A 27340-nucleotide genomic window follows, 5' to 3' on the forward strand; every position below is an offset into this window, starting at 1 on the left:
CTTTCCCAAATCAAAGAAGAGAGGAGAAGGCTTGTCAAGAAGATTCGGGTTCCAGGGCAGCTGAGTGACAAGCCTGGTTGTTGCTCAGCAAGGCCCTTAAGGGGCCCCGCCCCCGGCAGCTATAAAGCCTTAGTGAGGTGAGGTGAGGCGGCCACCGCTGGCACTCAGCCTCCAGAGCACCAGGAAGGCACTGGCACACAGGCACTATGGCAAACGAAGTGCGAGTCCCGCTGTCCCCGCTGAAAGGGCGGCACCCTCCAGCAGGTAGGTCCCCCCACCTGGCTCCCGCAGCGGCTCCCTCGCCCCCATTCGTCCTCCCGGAAGCACCTGAGCAGAGCCAAGGTTGTCAGCCCACCACCGATGCTTTCACTTCCCGCAGCCTGAGCTCCTCTGGCTGTAGATTAGCCGCGACACACCCTCACCTGAGTGAGTTCCCCCCGTGGGGAACACTACTCCGTTTTCCACCCCTCACACTCCGATTCTGCAAGACACCCATGGTTAGCTGACTTCGTACTGACTCCGTGCAGAGAGCAGTGCCCGGTTCTGCTTCTGGAGTCTTTGGGGTTGGGCAATGCTATCTGCCCACAAGCTGAGGAGCACTCTTTAATAAGGACCCAGGGACTGGAGGGGCTCTACCATCTAGAGTGTCTCCTGTTTTTAAATTCACGCTATTCGCATCGACTCTGTGGGATAATCAACACTGGTTCTCCCGTAACTAAGCATATGTTTATGTAGCTTGGCTAGCAGGAACAGGCCTATTTTTAGTCAGTTTCACATTCTTCCAACTGCTGTCCTTTCCTCCTGACATCTCAAAAGCTTGGCTGCTTTGTGCTTGCCTGTCTCCCTTTAGAAACCCGGTTATTTGTATAATTCTTTGTTACCTCTAAGGGGAGGTCGCGGTCTCTCACCGCAGGCAGGTATGACAGGCCCGGGCTTTGCGAGGATGGGGATCTGACACAGACCCAGCACGTTCTGGAAGGCAGCCCAGTAGAACGAGAGTTTTCTGGCTTGCTCTAGACACCATGTCCAATCTCTTTTGTCAGTCCACTGACGGTCTACACTTGTAGTTGAATTTAGCAACTTTTTACATTAAAAATGGAGAGGTATTGATGTAAATGATTGGGAGCCGTCCGTCTATACAGGTGTTAGGAGAGGAACTCATATATTGCACAGATGGAAAGAAATGCACCGTTCTCCTGTGGCCTCCACTCCAGTCTTTCAGAAAATGCTCCAGCTGAAAAATCTGATTTGCTACAGTACATGTGTGCACAAAGTTAAACTTAGACAAACGATTCCTTTGGCTTAAGTCCATTTAAAAAGCGCAAGTTTGAACAACACCAGCCGGAACTTCCTGTCCCTGTCACTAACGATTGCTAATTACTCTGTGTACATAGCACACCATGACTCCATCAAGCATGTCACAATGCCTCCGGCATGACAATGAATTACTATGAACTGTGACACCGCAGATAAGAGGTTTGGGATAATTGGAATGGAGATGCAGGCCGACTTGCTTCCCCACTGAGCTCAAGAGAACAAAGAAACTTCACCCTTCAGCTGGTTCCCCATATTTTTTATTTTACGAACCAGTTTGCAATGATGCAAATTTTTAGTTATGGAACAAAACTAATAAGATGCCAAAAATTCTATTAAATTTTCATCTGATATTTAGAAGCAAAATACAGATGTCTGAGAGCAGGAAGCTAGTACCATATAGTGGGAAGGTAAGGCATGGCGGTTAGAACCTGACAGAGTAGGGTTTGGACTTCACTTTCAATCTACATCTCAGAGCCTCGGTTTTCTCACCTGTGAAAAGGGAAAATAAATAACACCAGTCTGGTAAGGCTACTGTGTGGGTGAGAAGAGACTGTGAATATAAAGGACCTGACACTTGAATGTTGACCCCTTTAAAATGCAGGCCTCATAAAAACCCACTGTAGTCAGCAGAATGCAGAATGATCCTTCCGGACTCCAAGGCCCCCAGATGTGGGAGCCTCACCAGCACCTGCTGCAGTAGTCCAGACAGAAAACAATTGCGATGGGAAAGGACACCAGCGTTACCAGCATAGTTGTGAATGAAACCACTCAGAAATCAGCCAGCCATAACACACACACCCCACTCGCATGTGTGCTGAGCACTTCCTTTACGTGTACTAATGTAATATATCACACCTCTGTTGATTTTACATTTATGCCCTAAAACAAGATAATGTTAACCAGCAAGTAGCCTGGGCTCTGGGAAGCATAACTTTGAATTTCCTGCTGTTTTAATTTGCCTTTCTCTTAGTTTTACATGATCAGCAATACCAAAGTTTTGTGAGGTGGTCCAGGGAAGTGAAATGCAAGATGAATAGGAAGACTAACAGTCTGTCCTCAGGTCATCTCCAGTCCTGCACTTCTTAAATTGACTAAGTCAAAGGAATCAGAAATGTGCGGAGGGTCAGTTGTGAATTGCAAGAGGCATTTTCTGGCTTGTGAGGAAAAGAGAAAAGTTTATGAGGAAGGGTTATCATGAAGAACCCCAGAGGTGATCAACTGCCTAAGGACCAGTGTCATTTAAAACAACCAAAATGGAGGGCAGGGGGGCTGGCATAGGTCAGTGAAGGAGGGAGATTAATAAGAACACACTATAACGACATATACACATGAAAAGGCTGTAATAGTTGGAGGTGGGTGTGAGATACACTGTGTGTATATATACATATATATGTATGTATGTGTGTGTGTGTATATTTGTTAAAGAATGCATAAAAGACATTCTATTAACATAATAAAAATAGGCCAGGCACAGTGGTGCACACCTTTAATCCCAGCACTCTGGAAGCAGAGGCAGGCAGATCTCTGTGCATCCAGGCACAGCTTGATCTACAAAGAAAATCCCAGGCCAGCTGGTGAGATTCTGTGAGAACAGAATTTTTAGGATAGTGAGATTCTGTCCTAAAAAAATTAATAAAAAAAACATGAAAAATAAACAAAATGAAGTCTTGATTTTTCTCAGTCGAGCTGGTTAACTCGTGCAGAGTAGCGGGGACAGAGAAGTATATGAGATCCACTGTTCAAAACAGCGAGAAGGGGCTGGTGACCGCAAGGGCAAGTGCGCTGCACTCAGAGTCAACCTTGCACCTGCACAGCATAGAAAGTTCTAGACATGGCAGCAGCCTTACAGATAAATGACGCTCTGCAGAGAAGCATCACAAAAGAGCGAACTAAAAGTCAGAGCAGCAAAGAGACTCTACTAATGCCACCAGCCCTGAGACTGGAAAATAATTGGCTTTGTGACAAAATTTTCTGGCTCTAAAAAGCCTCTTCTCTTGATAATTTTCCAGGGGTCTTGATTGGCCACCAAAAATTCGCTGACGAGTCAACCCTGACAGTACACTGAGCAGTCTGTAAGCACTGACCTCTTAATTATATCTTCAAATAAGTTTTCAGCCATAAAACAGAGCTGGAACGAACTTCATGTGTTCTTGCTTTCTTATACACATTCCCATGGTCTAGGGAAGGAAAGGGGCTAATTTTTCTCACAGGCTGGTTTTCATCTTGACGATTCTCTACCAAATACTGGAAAAAAATCTTAACTGGAAATTATGTATAATTTGAAACTATAAGGTCCATCATTGAAAACCTACAAAGCATGAAATCTACCACAAGAACTTAGCTCTAGCCCAAGACAGGAAGGGGAAGTTTCAGTCCTCCTGTATCAACATTGGTTTTCTAGTGAAACAACCCAAAAGAACATCATTTTATGCTTCTGTAGATTCTAGTTCATCTTATTCATCAGAAGTCCTGAAAAATCTTACTGTATTTATATTCAACTTTGCATTTATTCTCCATTAAAATAGTAAACACAGTCACATTTTACTTTGTTGAACTGCAGTTGGTTTTTTGTTTTTTTGGGTTTTTTTTTTTTCCCCCGAGACAGGGTTTCTCTGTGTAGCTTTGCGCCTTTCCTGGAACTCACTTGGTAGCCCAGGCTAGCCTCGAACTCACAGAGATCTGCCTGCCTCTGCCTCCCGAGTGCTGGGATTAAAGGCGTGTGCCACCACCGCCCAGCTGCAGTTGGTTTTTTACACAAATATTCTAGAGAAAATACAGTCCAAATACAAAGCTGAAGTGGGGGTGCATGTAAGTTTGAAAGGGTTGATTTAGACACAGGCTCCTTGGAAAGACTTTCCAGCCATCCGTCGTATCAAGAATAGGCCAGGGTGGCTGTCATGGGCTATAGGGGTGATTTGTCTAGATACTGTGAGACCAGTGTTCCCAGCAGAGCTTTGAAGATGACCCTCCCATAAACTGGTTCCAACTGGTTCATTCACCCCAAGTTTTTGAGAGCCTTACTCTATAAACCAGCACATCCACCCACAGAATGGGGATATTTTCTGTCTTCCCTAAATGTCTTTGCTTTATTCTTGAAAACGAAGAACTCTTGCAGTGTGGGTTTCCAAAATATTCTTTGGTGTTTGTTTCTCTGTTGAGTGCTTATGCCCTTTCCAATGTGAGGAAGTGATGGACATTCTTTTCACAGTAGATTAGCAGGGTTAGGATCACAGTAAGGACCTCATTGACAATGACCATGTGACTCAATTTCTGCTAAGTTCTCCAGAATTCTCCTAGGATGCTCGTGGCAGACGAACCTCTTTCCCTTGCTCTAGTATGTTGAGGGGCACTGACCATTGTACCACCAATGTGCTTCACACTAACACAAACTATTCTGACACTTTTCTTATTTGATATTTACTCTGCCCTTCCCTTCTGGAGCAACCCAAAATAAATCTAAATAATAGCAACTACTAATTATCAAGTGCCTACCATGCAACAAAGGTTTGCATATCTTTTTTTCAGTATTCTCCATTTTTAAAACTTTACATTTATTTATATGTATGAGCGATGAACCTGCCCCCCCCACCCCCACCCCTGCCAGCACACACATGCATTGGAGGTGAGAAGACACTCTACAAGAGTCCGTTCTCTCCTTCCACCATGTGGGTCCTGGTGACCAAACTCAAGTTATCAGGCTTGGTGGCAAGCATCCTTCCCCACTGAGTCATTTTGCCAGTCTGGTTTATGTATCTCTATTCTCAAGAGTACCTCTGAACAGTGGGACTTACTCCCTTTTGAGGGATGTGGAAACCAAGTCTGAAAGAGAACTAGGTATTTAGCTCACAGTCACTTTATTAATCTGTTCTTCATTAGTATGAAATACCTCAAACAGGCTAACTTTATGAGTGAAATGGGCTTCTTTAGCTCCCAGTTCTGGAGATTGGCTCTCTGGTGAGGACTGTATGGTAGAAGGCAGGTCTAATGTACCACAGGGCTAGAATCAACCACAGAAGGCAAGAGGAAGATTGACTGGGATCCCTTTATCCCTTCCAAGGGCCAATCCCAACTGACCTAAGGATCTCCCAGGAGGCCCTACCACTTCTCATTTCCTCCTCCGTTATCACCACACTGAGGACCAGTTTCCCTTGGAGGACAAACTCAAACCATAGGCCAATCACAGCAGTCTCACGACTTCAGGGCAGTGGGGATGCCCTACTTTGCACAGCATTTCCTTATGACTCCCATGATCCCCAACATGACACATGGCCCTTCAGAACTTTGGTGATGGTACCCTCACCTCCCACTAGTGAGTGGTCTTACTGGATTCCACAGCTCCTCCTGTGACCCAGCTCCCTGCCCTCTTTCTAGTGACTCTCCTTTGGAGACTCTCAGAGTCCTTTCAAATGAACTTCGCAGTGCCTAAAACAGTGATCTACATTAAGGAAAAAACCCATATGACCATATCCATAAATGTTGAAATGCATGTGTTGAAACCCAATATCTATTCAAATAATAGAATGATATGGAATCATAATAGAAGGATATTCCCTAAACGTAATGAAAGATTTATAATATGTGTATGTATGTAAATAGATAGATATGTAGAAAAAGAAGGCCACCCAAAGAATATTAATAAAGAAACACAAGACTTTAAAAATTAGAAAGGCAAAGATGTTCACAATCACCACTATTTAACATTTTTCTAAAGGAGACATATTATTCTTTATAAATTACATATGTTTTTCACCTGGAAAATCCTAGAGAATCTATAGAAAGCTATAATAAGCAATTCTAGAATTCACTATATCTTAAGTATAAAATCAATTATGATAAGCTTACTGATATTCAGTTAATTTTTTCAGCTTCAAGTTCTTAGTTTGGGCATGAAGATTAGACCTGATTTACAATAGCAGTATCAACACAGACAAAATGCTTGTAAAGGATGAACCTAAGCATAAATGTACAAAATTGGTCTGGACAAATTTCCAAGGGATTGAGAAGAGGCAGACAATAGAAAACCACACACATTCTCAAATACAGAGCCACCAGGAAGATAATGATATGAATTTCCCCCTTTAAAAACATCCATAAATTTACCCAGGTGTGGTGGTGTACATCTGTAACCTCAGTTCTCAGGAGGCTAAAGCAGGAGAGTTCACAAGTTCAAAACAACCCTGGGATACACAGTAATACTGTATCTCAAAAAATACCTTATAAATTAAAAATAAAAAATAAAAATCAACAAGGTTTTATAGGGGATTGACAAATTTTTAAGTTCTTGTAAAAAAAAGCAATAGTATAATTTTTTACATAAAATGTAACAAGATAAACTATTAGAGTATACCAAAATGCTTTAACTACTAATATACTTATAGTGATATTTGTACAAATTAATGGAACAGAAAGTTCAGAAATAGTCATAGATGTACATGTTTTTGACATATTCTTATATACTCCCATATATACGTGTGTGTGTGTGTGTGTGTGTGTGTGTGTGTGTGTGTGTGTGTGTGTTGGTGGTGGTGGTGGTTGTAAAGAAAATGGCCCCCAAAGCGAGTGGCACTATTAGGTGCTGTGGCCTTGTTGTAGGAAGTATGCCAATGTGGGGGCAGGATTTAAGGTCTTTTTTGCTCAAGCTTCCCTCAGTGTGACAGTCAGTTGACTTTCTGTTGCCTGCAAGATGTAGGGCTCTCAGCTCCAGTACCACATCTGCCTGCATGCTGCCATCCTCCCCATTATGATGATAATAGATTGAACCTCTGAAACTGTAAATGAGCCACCCCAATTAAATGTTTTCTTTATAAGAGCTGGTGTGGTCATGGTGTCTCTTCAGAGTAATAGAAACCCTAACTAAGACAAAAGTTGGTACCTGAAGTGGGGTATTGCTGTGACAGGCCTGACCATGCGTTTGTTTGGAGGAATTTGGACTTTGGTACTTTAGTTTTGGAAAGCAGTGGAATGCTTTAAGCACTGCTTAATGGAACATACTAGTAGGAGCATGGGAGACAGAGGTACTAAGAGTCATTTGAACTGTGGGGGACTCATTCAAGAGGTTTCAGAGAAGAAGAACTTTAGTATGTTGCCTAGAGATCTTTCTTGTGATATTTTGGTGAAGAAAGTGGCTGCCTTTTGCCCTTGTCCAAAGAGTCTGCCTGAGGCTAAGGTGAAGAGTTTTGGATTAATTCCATTAGCAGAAGAAATCTCAAAACAGCCTAATATAGACTCTGTCCTATAGTCATTAGTGGTAAGGCTAATGAAGATTAATAATGAAAAGGAGCAAGCTGAGCAAGGTAAATTAACAAAATGAAAATTTTGAGGAGAAAAAGAGCACCAGGAATTAGAATAGAGCTAAATTCTCTGTTCAAGGAGATAAACAGATTAAGAAATGGAATAAAGCTGGGCGGTGGTGGCGCACGCCTTTAATCCCAGCACTCGGGAGGCAGAGGCAGGCGGATCTCTGTGAGTTCGAGGTCAGCCTGGTCTCCAAAGCGAGTTCCAGGAAAGGCGCAAAGCTACACAGAGAAACCCTGTCTCGAAAAACCAAAAAAAAAAAAAAAAAAAAAGAAATGGAATAAAGGGAGTGGTGACCTCAGGGCAAGATTCTACTCAGCTAAATTTCCAACAGGTGAAAAAGGAGCTAAAGAAAAGCTTAGAGCCAGGTGTGATGGTACACGCCTTTAATCCTAGCACTTGGGAGCCAAAGGCAGGCAGATCTCATCCACCTAAGTTTCCAACTTGTGGAAAGGGATTTAAGAAAAGTTTAGAGCTGGGTATGGCAGTGAACACCTTTAATTCCAGCACTTGGAAGACAGAGGCTGGCAGATCTCTTAATATGAGGCCAGCCTGATAGAGAGAGCAAGTTCAAAACCAGCCAAGCTTTGGCAGTGAAGATGGTAAACAGAAAGCTGGTGAAGATGTAATTGAACAAGGGGGCCATGTTCCAGTCCCAGCAAGCAGGAAAACTTGGCAACTTCAGCCACATGATTCTGACGTTAGAGTTAAGGATAGAAGAAACGGGTTATAGAAATTGCCTCTATGCCTAAGAAATGCCGCTGAGGCCAAGCATGTGTCAAGATGTCCCTGAATGCAGGCCTAGTAGAGAGGCTGTTGTGTGAGGATATGAAGTTGAAGCCTGGATTGCCTTGGAGAACCCAAGATGTTAGTGTAAGAATGATAAGCGGCGCTAATTACCCCACGGAAAGGTCATGGTCACAACAGAACCCAGTATCAGAGCTTTATTAGGAGGAAGAGAACCAGGCCTGGGGAAGGAGTGCATGCAGAGAGAGAAAGATGGTGGGGGAAGAGGAAACAGAACACAGAGATAGGGTGAGGTCTGAGTCACAGCTCTTTAAGGTGCAGGCGGGCTTACAGAGCTACGCCACGCAATCGCAGATTGTGTGACTATGCTGTGCCTACGTAATCACCAGTGCACACTGATGATGTAAGACGCAAGACCCCCTTGTCAAGCTCTTGAACTGTGCATGTGTGATCATGCAGCTGGAGCGCAGCAGTATCCTAACAGAGATGCCAGAGCTGTGGGATATCTGTTAAGGAGAGCTGCTAACAGGGACTAGAACCAGCCCAAGAGAAAAAAGTATGTTGTAGTCATCAAAGCTGAACAGAGTTGGAGATCCAAAGAGTGTTTCAACATCAGACATGGAGATACAAAGCTTGGAGTTTGCCCAGCTGGTTTTCAGTATTGCTTTTGTCCAGTATTTTCTTACTATGCTCCCTGTGTTAGTTTTATGCCACACAATGTTATTCATTAAGCAGTGCTGTTTACCATGCGAGAAAAGTCACAAGGCACAACAAAACCCACTATAAGAGTTTATTATGAGAAGGAACAGGCCAGGCGGTGGTGGCGCATACCTTTAATCCCAGCACTCGGGAGGCACAGCCAGGCGGATCTCTGTGAGTTCAAGGCCAGCCTAGTCTACAGAGTGAGATCCAGGACAGGCACCAAAACTACACAGAGAAACCCTGTCTTGAAGAGAGAGAGAGAGAGAGAGAGAGAGAGAGAGAGAGAGAGAGAGAGAGAAGGAACAGAGAGGAATGTGCTTAGGCCTATGGAGATGGTGCAGGGAGAGAGAGGAAGAAGAAGAGGGGGAAGGAGTCTGTGACCCACTTTTCATGGATTCCCCTGCACATGCACATATGGGCCTACATAGCTATGCCACACATGAGCATAGATTACTTGATCACACTGCAGGCAAATTACGTGACCACGCAGCACATAGATTACGTAGAACGTAAGTCCCCAGGATGACAAAGGTTCCTGCTTGACTACTGGACAGCGCATGTGCGGTCATGTAGCAATATTCCAGACTCTTTGCTTATTATAAAAAATGGCAGGTGAACGGGAATGGGGGCACTGTGTCTCCTGAAACTGCTTCCTGCTGACTCGGTGGGCATTGGTTAACTCTTGAGGGTAGGGAAGGGAGCTTTTGGGATAGCCAGACGTCCTGAGGTAGTGGATTGTCCTCTGGTGCTTTGGGAATCACCCAGCACCTTTCACTGTTTTAGGGCTCTGTGTCTGCTTGGGTCTGACAAGGTGCTGTACAGATGGATTCAAGCTGGCTCTGGAGCTCAGAAGAATTTTTAAACATGTTAGGAAGCAGCCATAGGGAATTTAAAATCTTGAGCTGGTAGCCATGATATTATAATGTTTAGTACTCTGCTATATTGGTTAGTGAGAGAGAGAGAGAGAGAGAGAGAGAGAGAGAGAGAGAGAGAAGAGAGAGAGAGAGATTTAGAACATGCTTTTAATTTTTACCTGAGATAAGCCTTATCCAAGACAATCCTCAAGGCACGTGTTTTCTTTAGTAGTTTAGCAGAGTCAGGACCCTTTTGAGTCTTGGGGTATAAATACCTCTGGACTGTTACTGCTCCTTACTGCCTGGGTATACTTGATGGTCCTTGGCCTCTGGCTCCATGGTGGTCCTGTAACAATTAGCTGAGTAGTTAATTAGGAGATTTGAATATGTTATTAGAGACACAGAGGGAAGCTGATGTAGCAGAATAGGGTCAGTAGAGACAGGAGAGTGTCTTGAAGCTGACGAGTCTGGAGTAAGGCAAATGGGAGGAGCAAATAAAATAAAAGCTCCTACCTTAGCTAGAAAATCTTGTCCCATTAGGGGCACAGGGCAGGTTAGCACCACTGAAAACGTGTGGGTGAGAGGGATGCCCCTTGAAAATACAATTAAGTGGTGGGGTCTGATGAGGTAGGTAAGGTTGTCCCCTTACCCCAACAATAGGGAATTGAGAAGAAGAAGTGGGACCCCAAAACTCCCTCAGGACTGAGTAAGTGGCTCAGTGTCCAAAAGGAAAGAAATGGGTCACCCTGATGGTGCAATAGTTATCCTGGGTTCCCTGTGAGCCCATGGCCAAGCCTAGGAGATCAGCTGGAGGGGTGGTCTCTGATGTCCCCATGCCGTGAGGGGCAGTCAGCTGACCAGTGTCCTCTTGGTGGCACTTTGTACAAAGCACTTTGTCCTTTGTTGGTGGCCCTCATGGGGCAGGGCACGCATGAGCCCAGTGGCCTTTTTTTTTTTTTTTTTTTTTTTAACCACAATTAAAACAGGGACCTGGAAGCCTTCAGGTAGCATGTGCCAGCATTTGGCAGTTCTGCTTACGGGCTTTCTCATCTCTCCCATGTTACACCTTGAACACCACAGCTAAGACCTCTGCCTGTGGGAGGGAACCCCCTCTCCAGATGCTTAAGTTTAACCCTGATGTCAGGGAAGCTCTGGGAGACATGAGACAGATTTTATTCCTTATCTTGAATTACATTTTTTAGCTTTTTATAGCTTACTAGTTTGAGGGCAGCCTTAGGAAGACCTGCCAGGAGGCGGGTTATAAACTGGTCTCTAGCTAGAGAGCCACCCAGGCTATTATAATCCCAATGAGGGTCCTGATCATGAACCGCCTCAGCTCCAGGTGGGTGGGCCGCATTGGTTTGGTGAAACATTTGCATGCATCCTAGCCTGCTCCTAGACCGGGCTGTGCTTCTCAGGGCAGCTTGAGAATGAGTGACAGGGAGAGTGAAGGTGGGAGCCAGCGCTGGGCGGTTGTAGCGGCCTGCCCAACACCGGAGACTGGGAGTGGAGGTCAGATAGGCCGAGGTTCTTGGGAGTCAGAGATTCCTCCGGTTCAGATTGAATGGCTGGGAGCACGTGGGCAAGAGAGAAAGAATCAAAAAGGGAGGGGGGTTCAGAGCTTAGGTAACAAGCTTGGGGATAAAGTAACTCTTCCTTTGACCGTTCTCTGGCAGAAGTTAGATAATTCCTGTGAAATATCGGGGTCCGAGGAGCCATTATGTGGCCATGTTTATTGTTATCTAAGGGATACTGCAGGCATTTTTCAGAGGAGGAGTGGGACTAAGAGGAAAAAGCCTTATTTCCCATGGCTGCGGCAGAGCGAAAAAAATAAAATACTAAAAAATAATTACTAAAAATGTGATCCAAGACCACAGTCTCAGGTGCCCCCAAGATCAAGGAAGGATCTGTGGACTGGCACAAGTTACCCAATACTTTGTCAAGAGAAGGGTAAGGGCCAGGGCATACGTAGGTAGCACAGGGAACCCCCCACTCTGGAGGGTCCAACAGCATTCAGTGCTTCATCAAGAGAGAATTAGTCGGTGTGTGCACCGCCCAAGGACACCCCGGGGGTCTGATAGCAAGAAATATATATCACGCTGCAGTCCTGGGAAATGGCTAGGGACTGGAAAGGTAAAACTCACCAACTGGAGCAGCCGGTATTGTGTGAAGCGGTCTGATGGTCAGGCAAATGAAAAAGCAGGCAGTCATAGACAGTAGATCGAACAAACCTTGGTACAGGGTCCCGGATGCAGAGTGCTGGGAGGGCCTGCTTCATCTCGGCACCAATGTTAGTTTTACATGGCACAATGCTACTCATTAAGCGGTGCTGCTTACCATGCAAGAAAAGCCACAGGGCACAACAAAACCCACTGTAAGAGTTTATTAAGAGAAGGAACAGAGGGGAATGTGCTTAGGCCTATGGAGACTGTGCAGGGAGAGAGAGGAAGAAGAAGAAGACGGGGGAGGAGTCTGTGGCCGCTTTTTATGGATTCCCCTGCACAGGCCGAGATTTCATAATTAATAGTAAGGCTCGTGTCATTATTTGTAAGCTGACAGTCCCGACCAAAAAGCTTGCTACAGAGGGGCAACCCCAATTAAATGTTTTCTTTATAAGAGTTCCCACAGTCATGATGTCTCTTCACAGCAATAGAAAACTAACTAAGACAATATGTGTATAATTATAGTTCCAGTTTTTAGCTTACTGGTTGAAAAAACAAAATATTTTCTAGCTCATTGTGACTGGAGAAACAATCGTAGCTGATGAGATCGTAAACTAATGCAGCCTCTGTGAGGGCCAATTCAGCAAGATTTAGCAAAATTCCAAATGCACCTAGCAAAGCCACTTCTAGAAATATATCCCACAGATAGCCATGTGCTAGTGTGAAGTTGTATTATAAAAAGGATACTCATTACAGCTTTGTTTATGAATTAGAAGGACATGGGGTGCTTTAGCATTAGAAAAGTGGCTATGTAAACACAGAAGGTTTTCATGATGAAACTGCAAAACAGGTATTAAGAGGAAAGAGCATTGTGGCACACACTTTTAGTCCCAGCCCTCGGGAGGCAGAAGCAGACAGATCTCTTAAGTTTGAGGCCAGCCTGGTCTACAGAGCAAGTTCTAGGACAGCCAGGGCTACACAGAGAAACCTTGTCTGGGGGTGGGGGGCAGCTAGGAAGGGGAGGGAGGAGGAGAAGAAGACAGATAAAGATAGAGAAATGTAAAACATTCTATAAAATGTATGGTTAAGGTGGGGTGGGGGCAGGGGTGGAGGGCAGGATGAACCAAATAGGGAACAGTTAGTGTCTTATTTTACCATTTGAAACAAATAATGTGTTTAACATCTGTGAGTGAAGACCAGGAACTAGGAACTTGGAATTCAGCAGTGTCCAGAGAGATTGTCTGCAGGCTGCAAAGGGATGGTGACAGGGATTCACAAGTCTTTTCATGTTTCTTGATTTCTTCTGCATGTAGGCCCTATCAAAAGATTTAAGTATTACTATTTATAAGAACAGTGATAAAGTCAGCACAGAAAGGTTTGAGAAATAGGTTTTCTTTCCTTTTCACCTTGTGGGAATTTGTTTTAGAGACTTGCTCAAGCGGCATTTCCACCAAGAGAATTATCAGGTTCAAACAAATCAACATCCGGGTAGCCAGCCACTTCCCATCTGAGCTTGTCAGATTTTAGATGGGTGATTTTTCTGGGAAAAGGAGGAAAATACTTGTTTTGACTTGCAACCTAAAGCGGGTTGCTCCTTTTCCAAAGCTGATTTCAGCTGACATTGTTAAACACTTGAATTGCTTTTAGGTCGTCTGTAGCCTAATTAACACTAATTGAACTCTTGAATGACATGACTATTAATACAGTTTAATTACTCATTAGAACCTCAGAGCTCAGCCAACATGGAGGTTTGGGGTCTGAGATGAAGGTGGCTATCCCCTGGAATTCAAAGCCCTTTGTTTGAATTAAATGTCTGTCAGCACCCTGGAATTTAGCTCATCTCTCAGAATCTGGCATTTGAAAACTTCGGTTGAAAAAACGAAAGTGCAAGGCACGCAAAAGCTTTCATCCTGTGGGAAAACAGAGGGGTCACATTGTAATTATGGGTTGCTATCTTGAAGAATGTAATTGGTTTGATAACAAGAGAAAAAATGTTTTTCAGCTAAATGCCTGAGGGAGTGTGTTGTTATTCTTCCTAAATCTAAGGTGTGACCTCCTGCCCTTTCAACCTCCATCCCACCTCTCTGAGCAAAAAAAAGCAAACCCCAGGCCTTCCCCCTCCCTGCCCTGGCTTCCTTAGGTTTTATTTTTCTTTTATTCTGTTGTTTAGATAAAAGTTTTTCTGTAGAAATTTGGAAGCTCTCCTTAGATGGGAGTCCTGTCTGCAAAACAAAGCTGTTCTAACGTGCATGCTTATTGTTTCAGTGAAAGCCGGAGGAATGCGAATTTCCAAAAAACAAGAAATGGGCGTTTTGGAAAGACACACCAAAAAAACAGGACTGGAGAAAACAAGGTAGGGATCGCTTATAGTTCTGCCTCCACAAGTCACTCGGGGACAAACCAAGGCCCCAAGAATTTCCGGGAAGGCAGTCAGGCTTGGGTAGAGGTGAACATCATGATGAACATTGGTTCTGGGATACGGACTGGAGCGTTTCTCCCATCACATCCTACCCATTCTCCTCTCTGTAGCCACCTGGCCACCTCCTAAAGTGTCCTAAATTCATCTGGCCCCAATGCTCATCCATTCATCTTATTTTCAGGTCACTCTTTAAAATACTGCCCCTCATCTGGCCTTTTTCATAACATGCTCTATGACAAAGCAAATCCCCTGAATTAAAAAATAGCTGCCTCTAAAATTGTGAAATCACCATTCACCTATTTAAGAAAATAGCCACTACGTGCTGGCTAGTTTTATGTCAACTTGACACAGGCTAGAGTCATTTTGGAAGAGGAAAACTCAGTGGAGAAAATGCCCCCACCCGACAGGCTGGTAAGCAAGCCTGTGGAACGTTTTCTTGATTGATGACTGATTCAGGATGGCGCAGCTCACTGTGGGTGCTAGAAGAAGTGCCTCCCTGTACTACTGGTCCTGGTTGCTGGAAGAAAACAAGATAAGGAAGCCATGAGGAGCAAGTCAGTACGCAATTCCTCCACGGCCTCTGCCTCAGTCCCTGTCTCCAAGTTCCTGCCCTGCCTGAGTTTCTGTCCTGACTTCCCTCAGTGACAGACTGTTACCTAGAAGTGTAAGATGAAATTAACCCTTTCCTCCCCAAGTTGCTTATGGTTTATCACAGTGACTGAAACCCTAAGACAAAGCCCGAAAGCATGCCAACACAGGGGCTGTTTTCCTCTCTGTTTCTTCTACCATGACCTGACGTTATAAAGTTAGACCGCAACATCTCCCCAAACCAATAAATAACTTTGCGGGGGCAGTGCCGGGGACTGAATCTAGGGTCTGCAGATGCCAGGTACACACTGAGCTACATTCCCAGCCCTGAGCTTCAGATCTTATCTAAAGTTCCTTTTCATCTTCACAGCGCCATCTCAAACGCTGCCAAAATACAGATGTTGGATGCTCTGAACGACACACTGGACAAGGTGAGCCATCCAGGAGGCGACTCACACAATACTCTTAACTCTGCATTTCCCCAGTGGATCAAGTGGCCGCTGTGAGCCGGCTGATGACTAATTGAGATTTTTCCAGCCTGTGAGTCTGATGTCCTTGTGAAAGAAATCGATCTGTACTCACTTAGAGAAACATAAAATAGTTTAAATAGAAGAGCTGTTTCTCCCGAATCCCTAAAGTGTCTATTAAATAAATCGTTTCAAAACAAGGTAAGGGATGAAGTGCAAACCACGATGCTGACTGTGCAGAACTTTCGTTGCCCTCCCAGATAGTTCTCAGAGACTGGCATCGTTTACAGAGACAGCGCATGCGTCAAGCCTCCAGACATTTTAGCCTTCCTCCGTACCTCAGCATCTCCATAGGAAATACTTGATTCGTGGCCATGGTGGGTAGTGGAGTGCTGAGAGGTTGGGGGCTGAAGGCAGTCAGACACCAGCTGGGTTCATCTAGTAAACCACGTTTGTAAAGATGGTGACCCCTACTATGTTTCCTTCTAGAGCTTGAATTTTCCCCCCAAGTAGGTCAAACAGCTCAAAAATGTCATATTGGGCAAACAGCAATTTGGAGTTTGGGACTCTGGGTTTTTCCCATCCCTGTCCCCATCCTTTGTCCGTCTGCCCATCCATGTGTGTCCCACCACCACCACCAACCCGGCTCCCCGGCCCCACCTCCCATCCCACCAAACTCTGTAGGAAAACTTTGTGCACCCTTGTTCCAGTTTGAGGAAGCAAGTGCATTTATCCTAAGGGTGATAAAGAGAGTTTCTCTCTTTCCTCTACTCACCCATAAATTGAAGGAACAGGACAGGGCTGCCTCTGTTTAATGAAGACTTGTAATTGTAAGGGGGACTCCAACTTCTCTCCAGTGATGATCAGCAGAGGAAGGCCTAGAAGTTTATTGCATGCCCAGGAGCTAAATGAGAAAAGTGACTATCCCATAGCCCGGCACAGAGTGAAAGCATACACGCTTGTAACATTGTAGCTGGAGAGCTTCTTTCCAGGTCCCACCAAGCCCTGCAGTCCCACGACCCACTTATAAAATAATCACTCAGACGCTTATATTACTTATAAACTGTATGGCCATGGCAGGCTTCTTGTTATCTACTTCTTCTATCTTGAATTAACTCATTTCTATTAATCTATAAGTCGCCACATGGCTCGTGGCTTACTAGTACCTTACATCTTGCTTGTCATGGCAGTGGCTGACAGTGTCTCTCCCCTTCAGCCTTCCACTTCCCAGAATTCTCCTCTCTCCTTGTCCCGCCTATACTTCCTGCCTGGCCACTCGCCAATCAGTGTTTTATTTATATAGAGCGACATCCACAGCATAACATAAAGGGGAAGGAAGCGGAGAAGGTGAGAAATTCAGAATAGAAATCACTTCTAGAGGACTGGACAGACTAGAACAGCTGACAGCCTACACCAAGTCTGCTCTGTGGTCAACTCTGGTCTCCTTTTCTGAGGTCTGTGTCAGTTTTTCGGCTGACAGATATCTGGGAGAGAGGTTCACAGCAACAGAGAATGTCCCAAGGGGTCTGGCCTTTGGGCAGAAAGACAACTTTAGTGGAAGCCCCTCCTGCACCTGCTGCCTACTAGGCTTTCTCAGTGTGAGGTATCAGTGTGCCAAGGGGTCATACTCTGAAGCATTGTGTTGCCAAAATCAGGATCTCGGAAGCATCAGCTCAGTTCTAGAAAGAGTCATGCCTCTGTGTGTGTGTGTGTGTGTGTGTGTGTGTGTGTCTGTCTGTCTGTCTGTCTGTCTGTCTGTCTTCCTGCCTGTCTATGTCTGTGTGTGTGTTTGTCTGTATATCTGTGTGTATATGTGTATGTGTGTCTGTGTTTCTGTCTGTGTCTGTGTATCTCTCTGTGTGTATGTCTGTCTATCTGTCTGTGTGTCTGTCTATCTGTCTGTGTGGGCAGATGTGCGTGTACACAGAGACCAGAGAGGGGATCAGATATCCTCGACCACAGTCCACCTGTCCCTTTGAGGCCGCTGCCTTGCTTGTCTTCCATTGCGCTCTCACGCACAGGGTACGTATGGATAAAATGGAATCTACAGGTGGTGGTGTCACACACGCTTATGCCCAGCACTTGGGAGGCAGAGGCAGGTGGATCTCCATAAGTTCAAGGCCAGCCTGGCCTACATAGCCAGTTCCAGGACAGTCAGGACTATGTAGATAGACCCTGTCCCAAACCACAAAGGAAGTAGAGATCTATACCTCTTTTGATGTTTTTCCCTTGTATTAAAGTGGTTCCTCAGCCACACTATACACTACCATGAAGACCTAATGACTGGTCAGAAGCAATACAGGAGCACAATTGAGGGCCATACTTTTTGTATTTGCTAACATCCTTTCCCACTTTCAACTGGTTGGTATTTCTGATCTTGATTTTGGATCTGTAATGGTCTAAGATGACCACTTCCTAGAAGGCCTCTATGGTTTAAGCCTTGGGAGATTGAAAACATTCCCCCAGAGGGCTGGGACTGGGTTAGTTTAGATGAGGAGCACCCTGGGCATTCTCCTCCCACTATTTCCCCATACAGACCTTTCTTTTTCCCCACCCTGCTTCTCCTCCTTCTCTGCCTCTCCTGTCAGTCCCTTCCACCTCTCCATCCCTACAGAGAATACTTGCACCATCCAGTGGCTGCACACATTGCCTGATGTCACTGTAGAAAGGCATTGTGTAATCTGGATGCTCTCTGTGCTGACATCTGGGAGACCTGGTCAAGACTATCTTCTGCTGGCCACTTTCAAAGGCAACTGGACTTTTGAGATGTCACATAGTTCCTCAAAGGTTTATGGTTTCTCATGTGCTTTTAAGTTTCTCTTTTTAAGACAGAGGGGGGAAAATGATACTGAGTTGTGTTGTCAGCACACAAAGGTATCTGGTTAAACATTAATAATATTTATGGTATGTAGAGGTGTGATATTAGAGTCTGATTAAAGTTCGGTGACATTTTCCAAATTGCCAAGCATTAGGTCACCCACTGGCCAAAGTTGCCCAGCTGCCTGTGAAATGGGATCCTAGGAAAGAGAACTATCAAAGGCATCTGTGAAATTAGGAGGGTTCCTCTTGTTCTGCAGATTAAAATCTCCATAGGAGTGCCCTTGAATGTCACTGATGTGGAGTGTGTGGATGGCTTTAAGTGTTTTGCTTAACAGGGTGTGGAAATGTAAGCACCAACATTGGAGTTGGAACTTAACAACCGAGGAAGATGGATGGACGAGCTGGCATCCGCTCAGACCATCACACTTCAGCTCAACAGCAGAACCTGCTCTGGATCTCTTTCCAGCTAGAGTTTACTTCAGAGCTCCGGGCAGACAAGCTTTGATCAGACTTCTTAGGCTGTTTTCTCTGAAACTAAAAATAGGGATTTTGAACTCACAGGTGTCTACAAGGAGGGAAAATTCTCAACACAGGAATTTCTCTTGATGTGTTTTTCATGTTCAGTATGTCACCTCTGTAATGAAGCTATGAGACAGAAACCACACAGAGATACATACACAAAACACACACACACACACACACACACACACACACACACACACACACACACATACAACTCAACCTTGGGTTCTTCCTCTTGTGTTCCGTGAGGTACCTTAGTGACTCAGATAAGAAACGAATTTTATTCTACTAACACTGTCACTTTATGATGACCAATGATTAAAACTCTAGAAGTCTCCCAAAATAAGATGCTAGCCTAAAATATAGTTGGTTACAGACTGTATTCTAGAAACTGGCTTCTATTTGTTTCCAGTTCAGTTTTGAAACTATAATCTCAGTACCTCCAATGACATGTAATCTATAGCAAAGACCCGGCACTTAGGTACTGACCATTTTATTTATGGTCTCTCTAGCCTCCTGACACCACCCCCAAATGCTGGGATTACAGGTGTGTCCCAGCACCACAGTTGTCACGGCTACGTGAGAATGTTCCTGCTGACGGGGATGGGGATGTGTCAAGGAGAACTTAACTCTCTGTCACTGTATTATTAAAAATTGTCATGCAGCTCTGGTGTCCACACCCTAAACCTACACACTTTTAGTTTAACAATTGTTTTGCATTGTTTTTTTAATTCTAGTCATGTTAATTCTTTGAGGATTTCATACAGTGCATTTTGATCATACTCTTCTTCCCCAACCCCTCTCAGATCCTCCCCCACCCACCAACCACCCATTTTTGTGTTGTTTTTTTAACCCATCAAATCCAATGTGTGCTGCCCATCCCTTTTTCGTGTAGGCCCATCCCTCTGACCTACCAGAGACCACACCCTTAAAGAAAACTGACTCTCCTTCCAGCAGCTATCAATTGCTCTTCAGGTAGGGGTAGAACTTTAGGTCTCCCTCCCCCATCCATGCTAGGATTTGTTTTCTGGCTTGGACTTGTACAAGTCTTACGCATGCTTTCACAATGGCTGTGAGTTCACAGTGTGACTGCCCCACTGTATTTTAACATCGCTGTTTCACTTCCGTCATCCTCTGGCTTCCTTACCGTCCCTCTGCCCCTTCTTCCGCGACGATCCCTGAGCCTTGCTTGGGAAGAGGGGGTGTGATGGAGCTTTCTCATAGGACTGAGCATGCTGCAGTCTCTTTCCTCTGCACCTTGACTACTTGTGGGTCTCCGTTAATCAAAGAAAGAAGCTTTTCTGAGATATGGATACAGCAGTAAGTCATTAGGAGTTGTTTTGATGCCATGTCTGTTTATGAGAATAATAATAGTAAGTTCTCCCCTACGGTATATAAGCTGGCTAGACCCAGGTTCTTGGCCCTGATAATGGTGCTAGGTATGGGTTCTACCTTGTGGAGAAGGCCTTAAATTCAATCAGAAAATATTTGGTCATTCCCCTAACATTTTGTGCCACTACAGCACCAGTGGGCATATCTTGCCAGGCCAGGTATTATAGTGGCTCACTGGGTTCACAGTCGGGTAAGACTGATGTTTACTTTCTCCTCTCCAGTAGTGTGTATATCACCTTCAAGCACTATGAAAGCTTAGTCAGCCAAAAGTGACTAAGCTTCCAGGCAAGTACCATCTGACTTTGTGCATGTGACTCAAACATATAGTGTCTTCACCAATAGAGGATTACTGTCAAGTTCTGGTGGATAACCCAGAGCAATGGCAATAGCCAATTTGGGTACCTATGGGACCCCACTGTTTAAGAACCTTAAAATAGGTTACTCATTCTTGGCACTCAGCTTTTTATTTGCTAGTCTGTAATGTCTAGTAGGGGCATTGGCTCCCCTCATCCTATTACAGAATACTCAACTCTTTTTGTATGTGTAGGAGGTGTGGAGGTGTGTATCTTTTATACATACATGTATATTAAAAAGACTCTACATCATCAAGTTTCCATATAACTTTTTCAAAAGGTCTTTAGTGTTAGTTATAACTCTCTAAATTCCCCTTCTACCCTGCCCTCCCATCCTCCATCCTATTTAACCCTTTCTGTTCCATTATTCCTCTTGACCCTTTACATCACCGTATTCTAGTTCCCTCCCTTGAAAGACTACCTCCAGGCCCCATACTAGTTTCCTAACATCTAAATGGTATTAGAAATGAAACACATATCTTTAAAGATTCAGAGCCAACATGCACATATGAGAGAAAACGTGACATTTGTCTTTCTAGGTCTGGATTACCTCACTGAGGATGATTATTTCCAGCTCCGTAAATTTATCTATGAACGTCTTAATTTCATTTGTAAGAGGTGAATAATATTCCATTGTGTAAACGCACTGCATTGTCCTTATTCATTCAGCAGTGGATGGATACCTAGGCTCTTTCCATTTCCTGCTATTGTAAATACAGCACCATTGAGGATAGATGAGCAAGTGTCTCTGTAGAAGACTGCAGAGCCCTTTGGGTATATGCCCAAGAGTGGTATAGCTGGGCTGTGTGGTAGATCTATTTCTAGATAGTTGAGGACCCTCCACGCTGATTCCCATAGTGGCCATGCCAGTTTACCCTCCCACAAGCACTGAACAAGTGTTCTGCTTTCCCCATATCCACACCAGCTTCTCTTGTCATTTTTTAACCTTAGCCTTTCTGACTGGGGTAAGATGAAGTCTCAAAGTAGTTTTGATTTGCATTTCCCTGATGGCTTAAGAATATTGAACATTTAAAAATATATTTCTCCCGGTGGTGGTGGGGCATACCTTTAATCCCAGCATTCAGGAGGCAGAGGCAGGTGGAGGTCTGTGAGTTCCAGGCCAGCCTGATCTACAAATCAAGTTCTAGGACAGCCAAAGCTGTTACACAGAGAAACTCTGTCTCAAAAAACAATATATATATATATTTCTTAGCTGTTCACATTTCAACTTTTGAGAACTCTGTTTAGTTCCTTGCTGCATTTTTAAGAATTTTAAACTAATTTTCCTCAAGATTTATTTTATTTTTTAAAAATGTATCATTTAAGAATTTCATGTTGTATGTTTCTATCATATCCATTACTTTCTCCCAACTCCTCCCAGATCTTCCCCTCCCTTCTTCCCAACCCAACTTCATATTCCCTCTCTCTTACAATTCTTTTTGTGGGGGGGGGGCAGGGGGTGCACACACACACACACACACACACACACACACACACACACACACACACAACTTGAAAGCAAGGACTTTAACAGACATTTGTACACCAATGTTCATTGTATCATCATTCCCAAGTGCCCGAAAGTAGAAACAACCCCTCCCCAAATATCTATGGATTGATGAATGGAGAACCAAAATGTGGTATAAAATGCAGTATTGCTCACCTTTAAAGGAAGGAAATTTTGACAAGGACTATCACATGAATGAACCTTGAATATATCATGTTAACTGAAGTAAGTAAAGAGAAATAGACTGCCTGAATTCCACTTATAAAAGATATCTAGAATAGTCAAATTCATAGAAACAGAGAGTAGAATACGGTTGCCAAGGACTTGGGGAAGACTCAAGGGGTGTGCTGGGTAGATTTACGTCAACTTGACACAGGCTAGAGTCATTTGGGAAGAAGGAGCCTCAGTCAAGAAAATACTCCCACCAGGTAGGTCTGTGATGTATTTTCTTCATTGATGACTGATGTGGGAGGGCCCAGCTCACTGTGGGCAGTGCCACCTCTGGCCTGGTGGTCCTGGGTGCTATAATAAAGCAGGCTGAGCAAGCCAGTAAACAGCACCCTTCCACGGCCTCTGCCTTATTTCCTGCCTCCAGGTTCCTGCCCCGCTTGAGTTCCTGTCTAGACTTCCCTCAATGATAGACTTACCTGGAGGTGTATGATGAAATAAACCCTTTCCTCCCCAAGTTGCTTTTGGTCAACTAAGACAATGGGTGCCATGTTTCAGCTTGGAGACCAAGTTCCAGAGATGAGTAGTAGTGGTGATGGTACAATAGGAACATATTTAAAGGTATTGGACTGTAAAACACTCTTATAAATAGGTAAAATGATCCATTTTATATCATATGTTACCACAGTTTGTAAAACCACCCCCAGCAATGGAGCCCTTTAAGCTCTTTGAGATCATCCAGGACATGGCCACTAACAAATTCCTGCTAAGCCAAGAAACAAGGTGCTCTGGAGCTGTCATCCCTTCCAGTTACCTAGCTCCACCTGTCACCTTTCACACCTAAAGAACAATGACAGCTGTGGCTTTCTCCTTCCTGTCCCAACTTCCTGTCTCGGCCCTCCTCATCCTCACTGATTTCCCAGGCAGCAGCTCTAGCAGGGGCTCCATTTGTTTCTTTCCTCACCCTGTGCCTCACATTTGACCTTCAGTAACTTGCCACATTGTCCTTTCTGTCTGTGACTTTTTTTTTTTCAGTGTGATTTAAAGTCAACCTGAAAAAACCCATCTGTTTTAGATGAAGCTAAAAAACGCCCACTCTCGAAATAAACCACTAAAGTCAGTGACCCCCGAAATTTCCTTTGGGCTCTAATGTTAAAAGAAAAACAAAACATAAAATTCTCCCTTACCATAGTAAAAAACACATATACACTAATGATAACTGCTCTGACTTTAAAAAAAAATAAGTTCCCCATTCTTTTCAGACTTTAAAGCAACACTTATAACCAATATTAAATTATTTTGATCCCTTCTGCTAGAATGTCAGCAGGGGACCATCTTTGGGGTTAATTAGTATATACTGTATCTGCTTGTTGTAAAAGACAAAAGTAGAATAATACTTATAAGTAAAGCACTAAGAATTTCTCATGACTCTATGCTGCCTCTGTGTGTGTGTGTGTGTGTGTGTGTGTGTGTGTGTGTACACATGTGCATTTAATGACCAAGAAGAGACTTCTCAGAGTCAAGTTTCAAATGAAAGTCACTGCTGTTCATCATAGCTTGGCCAGGGGTATTTGAGAAGAGATGGAAGGCACATGTTCCCTAGTTTAGAAGAACCCAATCAGCGTGCTACTTAGAGTCCAAACAGTGTGCTACTTAGAGTCCTAACAGTCTGTCTCCCCTCTTATTTAGTTTGAGGGTCAAAACAAGGACATTCACATTCAACAGTGATAAATTAAACGCCTAGCGAGGGAAGGCCCACTTCCCGGCTGGCTAACAGCAGTGTCTTGAGGTACTTTGGGGAATATTGATGAGCTTGGTAACCCAACACTGAACAGACCCAAAGGTCACTGAGTCAAACGCTTCCTAGGAAAAGTGTGCAAATCACTCCGCAGCTCTGAACCCTCACCATCTTAAGCTGCACTGACTGTAAATCCCACGGGATCTTTGGTTGATAGGAAATATTTTTTACTGTCAGAAAATCTCAGACTGTGTTTATTTCAATGCACTTCCTCACAGCTAACTAATGAGAATTGTCTTCACCTGAAGCTAGTAAGCTACTCTTCGGTGCTCCTTCACCACACTGTGTAGTTTGAACCAGGTGGAATGATCACCATCACGCTCTTTTCTGAAAAAAAAAAAAAAATTATAATTTAAAATGCATTACCCTAATAAATAAATTGACACTTTCTAACTTCTTTCAAAGGCTCTTTTTCCTGATTGTTTGATGATTAAAGAATTTTCCCATCCTCAGAACTTCTCCTTAATGTCTCCACATCCTTCTTCAACTATAATGATCTGTACTACATACACTAGTCCTAGAACCACTGCTATATTACAGAGCACTCACACAGATATGAGTCACCAGTTCTACTTTTCAAAATGGGACCTCAAAACAAATATATAGCCTGGTGTGATGGCACATGCTTTTGATCCCAGCCCTTTAAAGCCTAAGGCAGGAGGATCACGAGTTCAAGGCTAGCCTAGACTTTCACTTATATATGTCATACATTCTTATGATTATAAAAGTTAAAGGCTAGCCAGGCAGTGGTGGCACACTGCCTTTAATCCCAGCACTCAGGAGGCAGAGCCAGGCAGATCTCTGTGAGTTCAAGGCTAGCCTGATCTACAGAGTGAGTTCCAGGACAGGCTCCAAAGCTACACAGAGAAACTCTGACTCGAAAAACAAACAAACAAACAAACAAAATTAAAAGCTAATGAAGAAAACAACAGTGTAATCCACACACTTACTTTCATGGGCTGAAGACTGGAAGTGCTGTGGAAGGAAGGTCTCGACAAGGAAGCAAAGAAAACTGTGACTTAACCAAATGTATTATTTTCTATTATTGTAATATTTCATAACCCAATGGATTCAATATACTTATCTCTTCTTCCCTTTTCACCTTTAGCTCAACCACAAATTTTCAGCAACAGTTCACACAGCACACCAAAAACCCACACCTGCCCTGGAGAAGGCCGCTCCGCTGAAGAGGACCTACATTATCCAGCAGCCTCGAAAATGATGGGCCAGGATATAAAACTCAGCCATCTGGTCAACCTTCCTAGGCTCTAACAGTTCAGAAAAAACAGCCAACACTTCCATGTAGGTCTGCTCCTTTGCTTGGTAAATAAAGCAACTTTTGTATCTTCCCTTTTTGGTTCAGATAATAAAGCTTCCAAAATTATAAATCCAATACATTCCTGTGCTCCTTTTGTTATATATCAGGATCCTACTGGAATTGTATGTAATTCTAGAGAGAGAGAGAAGAATCCAGGACATATAACTTTTTCTTTTTTCTTTCTTTCTTTCTTTCTTTCTTTCTTTTTTTTTTTTTTTTGGTTTTTTTTTTTTTTTTTTTTTTTGGTTTTTCAAGACAAGGTTTCTCTGTATAGTTTTGGTGCCTGTCCTGGATCTCACGCTGTAGACCAGGCTGGCCTCGAACTCACAGAGATCTGCCTGACTCTGCCTCCCAAGTGCTGGGATTAAAGGCATGCACCACCGCCACCTGGCGGACATGTAACTTTTTCATCTACTACCTGAGTCAGTGTTCTCCTGGATACTGACTCTGAGTTATTCCACACATGCTCAGTTCTTGCAGATGAAGGTTGGGGCAGCGGGAGCATACTGAGCTTTGCAAAAACTAAAACTCTATGCAGACAAAAGGAATACATCTTTCAGTTTGTTTGTCTCAGGATGGTCACATTTTCACTTAAACTGAAATGTTTGTCTCAGTTCCCCACATAAATACATAGTTTGTTTTGGAAGTTTGGTAAAGAAAAAGGAAAATAATTTAAATGATTACAAACATGGTACCTTCTGCCAAGGAATCAAAGATAGAAGGTAAAATGATTACAAGCATATTTTCCTCCAAAGATTGTTTTGGTAGAAAATCTGCTGATAAACTCCCAGGAGGTCAATGCTCTAAACTAAGGAGGTTGTGGTACTATGGTGCACTGGGTCTGGGTACTGTTATATTATATTTTGTTTGTGTTCTGACAAATAAATCTTGCCTGGAGATCAGAGGGCGGAGCTAGCCACTAGTTAACCATAGAGGCCAGGCAGTGGTGGCTCATGCCTTTGATTCCAGCACTTGGGAGCCTCATGCCTTTGATCCCAGCACTTAGGAGGTTCACACCTTTAATCTCAGGACTTGGGAGGTGATGACAGGAATATAAGGTGGGTTGAGACAAGATCTGGGCCCCATGGGGTCAGAGGATCTGGAGAGATAAGAAGTCACTGGTGGCTGCTCCTTTGCTTCTCTGATCTTTCAGGTTATTGCCCCAATATTTGACTCCTGGTTTTTATTGATAAGACTAACTAGGATCACATTTCAGGACATCTTTAGAGGCGTGGTGCAAAGTAAGGGTTGTCATAATTAAGCCTGCTCTAGCTTCCCTACCTCTCCACCATACAGCTAGCTCCCGCTTATGTTTGGGTGATAGTAAGGGACAATCACATTCCTGCTTCACAGTGGTGGCTATCATTCACCATCCCACCATTCTGCACCCCTTGTTGATCACACTGTCCAACAATCAATTCTTCTCTTTACTTAAGAAAGGAGATCCACACTTTACCCATCCTCATCTCTCATCTTTCCAATTAACATCCTCTAGGGCAGTGTTTCTCAACCCTCCTAATGCTATGACCCTTTAATACAGTTCCTCATGTTGTGGTGACCCCAACCATAAAATTATTTTTGTTGCTACTTCATAACTGTAGTTTTGATATTGTTATAAATCGTAATGTAAATATCTGATATGTGTAATATCTGAGATGTGACCCCTGTGAAAGTCATTTGACACACACACACACACCCCAGGGTCCTGACCCACAGGTTGAGAACAACTGCTCTAGTATGTATCCTGGTGCTGAGTCTTATCTGGAAGCCTAAAGCATGTTGTTGTTTGTTTTTACTCTTTTGGGGGGCCTGCCACCAGTTCCCAAATAAATCATGCACAATGGCTTATTCTTTTTTTCTCCCCTGAGACAGGGTTTCTCTGTGTAGCTTTGGTGCCTTTCCTGGAACTCAT

General features: G+C 43.8%; 1 protein-coding gene across 1 annotated transcript; it reads left to right on the forward strand.

Moving 5' to 3' along the window:
• The first annotated feature begins 183 nt into the window (after positions 1-183).
• Dapl1 (death associated protein like 1) lies at positions 184-25503 on the forward strand. Its single transcript, XM_059259152.1, has 4 exons — positions 184-264; positions 14342-14429; positions 15454-15514; positions 25219-25503. Exons 1-4 carry the CDS (start codon positions 207-209, stop codon positions 25330-25332), a joined length of 321 nt encoding a protein of 106 aa, XP_059115135.1. The 5' UTR covers positions 184-206; the 3' UTR covers positions 25333-25503.
• The last annotated feature ends 1837 nt before the right edge of the window (positions 25504-27340 follow it).

The sequence above is a fragment of the Peromyscus eremicus genome, chromosome 4 (assembly GCF_949786415.1).
Source record: "Peromyscus eremicus chromosome 4, PerEre_H2_v1, whole genome shotgun sequence".
Taxonomy (NCBI): Eukaryota; Metazoa; Chordata; class Mammalia; order Rodentia; family Cricetidae; genus Peromyscus; species Peromyscus eremicus.

Bases quoted from the DNA above. Each gene is read 5' to 3' on its own strand.
- Dapl1 (XM_059259152.1), top strand. From the start codon at position 207: ATGGCAAACGAAGTGCGAGTCCCGCTGTCCCCGCTGAAAGGGCGGCAC. The intron at 14,430-15,453 runs GTAGGGATCGCT...TCATCTTCACAG, and splicing joins ACAGGACTGGAGAAAACAAG to CGCCATCTCAAACGCTGCCA. The intron at 15,515-25,218 runs GTGAGCCATCCA...TTTCACCTTTAG, and splicing joins TGAACGACACACTGGACAAG to CTCAACCACAAATTTTCAGC.